At 33.8% G+C, this 5,625-nt stretch overlaps 1 protein-coding gene across 1 annotated transcript; it reads right to left on the minus strand.

Annotated features, from left to right (window-relative positions):
• Positions 1–909: 909 nt before the first annotated feature.
• Positions 910–4,840, minus strand: LOC147394268 (beta-1,2-xylosyltransferase XYXT1-like). The gene is made up of 4 exons (XM_086454102.1): positions 4,679–4,840; positions 3,069–3,143; positions 2,821–2,982; positions 910–2,183 (listed from the first exon to the last, which is right to left on the minus strand). Exons 1-4 carry the CDS (start codon positions 4,836–4,838, stop codon positions 997–999), a joined length of 1,584 nt encoding a protein of 527 aa, XP_086310228.1. The 5' UTR covers positions 4,839–4,840; the 3' UTR covers positions 910–996.
• Positions 4,841–5,625: the final 785 nt, after the last annotated feature.

The raw sequence follows: 5,625 nt of genomic DNA on the forward strand, positions 1-5,625 counted from the left end.
AACCTCAAGGGTCAAAAGCGGATCCGCGCACCCCGCGGATCGAGGGCGCTTTCAGAGGGTTGAAACCCTTGGTTCTCAATCGGTTGGGGTTTGGGTCATTAGAAAGAAATGAGTGGAATAAAAGAACTTTAAGTTCTTTTATTTATAAGGACTTGAGGGCAAAATGGGTATTTTCTCATTTGTTTTGTTGTTGATGGTAGTTTGACTTTTCAGACTTGAAAATCAATGAATGAATACTTCATTCTTGATACCTTTTCATTACAGACCTAATGTTATGATTCGATTTTATTAATTCTCACTCTAAGAAAAATTTACCTTTTTAGATCCCGTCCGATACGAAAATCGAGGATTTTGTAAATTTTTCGTCCAAACTCAAATCCGAGCATGCTTATAGTCTAAACTATGTTCTTCAGATATTTTAAATCCAATGTTGAAGTTAGTTTTTGTTAAAAATAAATATAACAAAATCCGAAGGTTTTACCCTAAGTCCCACTTTCAAAATTTTCTCAAAATTCTACTATTTGATTTTTCTCAAGATACTAATTAAAAAATCGGGGTATTACACTCAGTGGGTCCCAAAAAATACCACGTGGCATAAAATGGGGTGCCACCTGACCTTGGTTAGGAATGGGACACCATTCTGGATCCCTACTCTTATAAAATGTGAGATATACGACTAAAACCAATTCCAAATATGGAATCAGTTTTGGAATATTTCAAATTTGAAAGTCCATTTGATACAAGCATTGGAGTACATTTATGGGACTTCTCTCCAATTTTTGGAGTTGACTGTGTTGGAAATTCTCTTATTTAAGGGCATTGTACTCCCTTTCACCACATAAATTATTTATTTTCAATATAAATTCACTCTTGCTTAATACTAAACTACAAAAAAAACCATCCATCAATTCTTAAATCTCTAACTTTTTTAATACAAGTTCACACCTGCTTGACTAGAATAAAAATATGGAAAAGAAATATAAATAAACCTTAACTTTAGTGATGGAGAAGCTCAAGAGCTTCTAACAAAGTAGCTCTAAACCTATCGACGTCAAGCTTTATATTTTGTTTATCTAAATATATAGACTTAAAAGCTCCCCATCCTTGCTTACTAATTGAGAAAGGATCCTTAATTACTGCGTGATCAAGTGGGTATTGCTCTATTAGAGAGCTCTCCTCTTCCCTAATGTTATACTCTAAGTACCTTATGTTCATATCTAATGCTGGCTCTCCAAAGTAATTTCTACACAACCATTCCATTCCCCCCAAGGGAGCTATTTGAATTAATATTGCATTAGTAGGAAGAAAGACAAGGTTAGTGAGTCCAGCTCCATGAACACCCATCATCACATCGCAAGAATTCACAATTTGTGCAACACCCGACAAATTTGTTGATATTTTTGGCTCAAACACTACAACTTCGTACCCCAACCTTCTAGCCATTTTTACTATTTGGCCTTTGTTTGTGAAGGACCGAGTTTTCTGCCGCGATATGATCAGAAGCCTAGGTTTCTTCTTATGTTTACGATCTCCAATTTGCATAGCTGTTACTCTTTTTAATGAGTAGGAATTCCTTAAGAACTGTGTGAAGTCTCCAATAGAATATCCATTTGGAGATTTTGAAGGGTCGATGCTCAAATATTTGTGATGTTTAAGACCGATAATAATGCTTGGGAAGCAATGAATTTCATCATCCTTATCCTCGTCGATCTCAATTATCTCATATCTTGAGAGCTGTTTTAGTATAACTTGGTACTTGGAAATCCAAAATGACCTTGCATTGGTTATAAGAAACTTAACTTCTCCATTAAATTGACGAGAAGTAAGAAAAAGTGGAATCAATATATCGGAGAAATCATGGAAATTGTTTCCTGCGTATCCTCCGGTGGAGAAGATGATGGCGGGAATACTATGATTTAAGGTGCAACGACGAGCCTTTTTTTGATTGTGGACCAATTTCACTGAGAATTCGTTAACAGATCCCATGGCAGTTGAGTCTCCCTTTCGAGCATAAGGTCTAATTTTCCATGATTCATTTCCCATGAATTTCTCGACTTCGGCTGAAGGAAAAAAGATGGTGGATGAATTCCCATGAATTCTAATATCACCATATATCTCACAAAAATCCGACCTGGGATCGGAAAAGTTGCATACAAGCTTGATTTCATTCTTTGTTTTGCTTACTGCACATTAACAACAAACGGAGAAAATCAAAACGATACTAATTAATCATATATAATGCAGGGTAATTTACCAAAACATTGACCAAAATGGTACACTATTCAACTTCTTTGCCAAAATGGTAAATAAGTTTTTGGTCCAGTGATTTTACCAAAAAGGTAAATTTTGAAATGAACAGTAATTTTTTTACCAACAATACCCTGTTAGCTTTGTTTTATAAAACTATAGATGTATCCCATGTTTAAGTAAACAGATAAAATATCACAGAAATGTTAGTATAGTGATGTTTGCTTCAAAAGAAAAACATCACAATGGAAGAATTTAGATGACAAAAGAGTGCTAGATTTCTATCTGTTTACTTAAATAAGGGATATGTATATTATTTTATTAAACAAAGTTAAAAAGGTATTTTTCGTACAAAAGTTAACATTCATTTCAAATCTTACCGTTTTGGTCAAATAACTAACTTATCAAAATGGTAAATTACCGTTTTGATAAATAAGTTGAGTAGTGCACATGTTTTGGTAATTTTTCAATTTTCATGTGTCGTTTAGTAATCTTGTCAATAATGTATAGCTCAAATGAAAGAAAAAAAGAATATTATACAAACAAGGTTAAGTACTTGACTGTGGCCCTCACCTATAATCCCTTCTCCATCTGTCGAAGAAATATTTCGTGCAGGCTCACTGATGCCGACGCTTTGAACATTACCATCCACCATCATTTCAGTAATTTCGTTTCTTACTTCCACCTCATTGTACTCAACAGGTTGGGAGTTTAACTTCACCTTGCTTGATTGGCCTGCGAGTAGTTGAGTTGACCTGAATTAGTTCTGAAATTTTTGACATTAATTTGCAAAATTCTAGAGTTAAAATTAACTAAGGTACCTAATGGCTGAGAACTGTTTGTATCTTCAATCATCAGCATAGTTTGGCGTGGGCGCATTGATAATCGTAAGTTCACTGCAAATCCAAGGATGAAACAAGATCTATTAATCACCAATTTTGAGAAAGATTACAATCCAAAATTTATTCCTTCTCATACCTCAAGAACTCTAAGACCCTAATTTTCCTGTATTGGTTTTTACTGTATTGAAACCTTTAAAATGAAGAAAAATGCTAAAATGACTTGAAATAACACTCACAAAAAAAAATTAGATACTTTTTCTCGAGATACACATGTTATTCACTACTCAAGGGAAATCGAATAGTTCTCTACCTACTATGTTGTTACTTTGAGTAACTGTAGTAAAACATTACAATAAAGATTAAACATCCAAAATCAAACCGTAAAATACCAAAATTGGCCATGTAACCTACAATTTGGGCATGATTAATCACCAATTTGATTCAAGAATAAACCACAAAATAAACTAGTGAAAAACATGTGATGCTTACTGTGAACTAAACAAAACAAAGTGAGTAATTGGACTACTGGTACCTAAATTATATATAAAGTCCCGTTTGGCAGCCAATGTTAGGGAGCTAACACGGAGTCAACGCCTTAATATGGTTTAAAAGTTTTGTATTGAGCTGAATTTTTGTGAGGATGATGTATATGATAAGGAGATCATTCTCACAAAACATCAGCTAACACCATCAAAAGTGATTTAGAATTGTGGACCGATGATTTTTTACCGTTAATTTGTAAATCACTTTTGATGATGTCAAAAGTTTCAAATTTTGTCCTCCAGCGTTGTTTTGTTACCCTACCCACATATATATATATAATCTTCTTTTCCAAATTGATGACACCACCTTGACCTCACTCTTCTATGAAAGACTAACAAAAAATGACCTCAAGAATAAGATCGATAACTAAGATTTATATGAGAAGTTGAATTTGATGGATTTTTGGGTAGCTAGAAAAATCAAAGGTTTTTTATTAAGATGTTGAAACAAGGCCGAATTTGTTAAAATGAAAAAAAAAAAAATACTCAAAGTGGCTGAAGAATTTTTTTCCCCATAAAAAACAAGGTTTTTGGCTTGATATTGAAGGAAATTTCGGTAATTTTTATTTTAATCACTCAGAGAAGACCGATGTCAAGTTGATAGTCAACCAGCCGTGCTACACTGATTCATTGGACACTGCATTAAATTCTACACGGCAGTGCATAGATAAGCCTAGATTTCTTTCCTCGAGATACAAGAGAAACATGAACGGTTCTCTAAGAACTGCCACGTCAGTGTAGTGTTGAATGCAGTATCCAATAAAGTCAGTTGAGCATTTTCCAAAGTCATCAGCTCGAAAATACAGAGGGCTATGAAGAGCTGAAAACAAATGTAGGCTCTCCGAAACAAATAGTTGAGATGAAAAATTACTTCTGATATGTCAATTTATATATAAGAAATAAATGTATCCCTATATATATATATATCAGTACGGATCCCTATAAATAAATAAAAAGGATCTCTAGGAAATCTGTATTGTTTTCCTCTGATTATCTCACCCGTAGTACGTCCGTTTAAGGCAGAAGAAGGAAATGAGAGGAACTTACTTATTGGTAAGCGAGTCAAGGATGGTTTAAGCACGCAGAAAAGGCTTAATGTGACGATGAAGCTTGTAATAATGGCTCCATAACTCAACTTCTTTTGCTCGTACCGACTGAAGCTTTTAGCAAATATTGTGTTGTATTCAATCATCCTTCCTCCTTCCATATTGTGTCGCCCTTCAAGTGATGATGATCAACTTAAAACAATCTTTAATTAATAAATATTGGAGAAGGAGAAGGTCTTAATAACTTATGACAGATTCTATAGCCACATCAACTTTTGCTAACGCCACATAATTCATACGTAAGTCATCAAAGAGTTAGCAAAAATTGGGTGGCTTTAGAAAAACTTATTGTGGCAATAGAAGCTCTCATAACTAACTAATAATGCTTACCACGTTTTCCTTCTTCAGACTTTTTCAAGGGTCCCACGGATCGAGAATAGCTCTAATTATGTATGTATGGAAAGAGAAACAAAACAGTCTTCCATGCAAATATGAAATATCTACTTAATCCACACCATTTCCTTCCTTGGACCTTGCTTGCTGAGCCTGAGAGACCATAGTTCTAAAACTCGTTGAGTCAAATTTAACAGAGTCAACTTGACTCAATAAAATTTCGAGTCAATTGTTTCTTATATCTTGCATGTATTTAATAAATATTGAAGGCATTATAGTCCTTATGTAATGACCATCAAATACGTTTAAGGTGTGTAGGATCATTATATTATAGAGAAATTTTTTGTATATTTAAAAGTCAATCAAGCATTTCATAAATTAAATCCCAATCAACTAGTCTCAATATGTGTAATTTTTTGATGGAAACCTACTCACCATGTAAACTAGACGAATTGGAGAGTCAACTCGTCGACTGAGCTATCAATTTGAAAATGCATGAGAGTAGACTTAATTAAAAATTTGACCAATTTATTTGATTATATACAATATTTTTGT

This window comes from Akebia trifoliata, chromosome 9 (genome assembly GCF_017979445.1).
Source record: "Akebia trifoliata isolate Shusen 1 chromosome 9, ASM1797944v1, whole genome shotgun sequence".
Lineage (NCBI taxonomy): Eukaryota > Viridiplantae > Streptophyta > Magnoliopsida > Ranunculales > Lardizabalaceae > Akebia > Akebia trifoliata.

What these genes read in the sequence shown, in the direction of transcription:
- LOC147394268 (XM_086454102.1), bottom strand. Translation starts at nt 4,838, where the DNA reads ATGGAAGGAGGAAGGATGATTGAATACAACACAATATTTGCTAAAAGC. An exon ending in AAACAGTTCTCAGCCATTAG is followed by an intron (nt 2,983 to 3,068) that starts GTACCTTAGTTA and finishes AACTACTCGCAG; the next exon opens with GCCAATCAAGCAAGGTGAAG. An exon ending in AGATGGAGAAGGGATTATAG is followed by an intron (nt 2,184 to 2,820) that starts GTGAGGGCCACA and finishes GTTAATGTGCAG; the next exon opens with TAAGCAAAACAAAGAATGAA.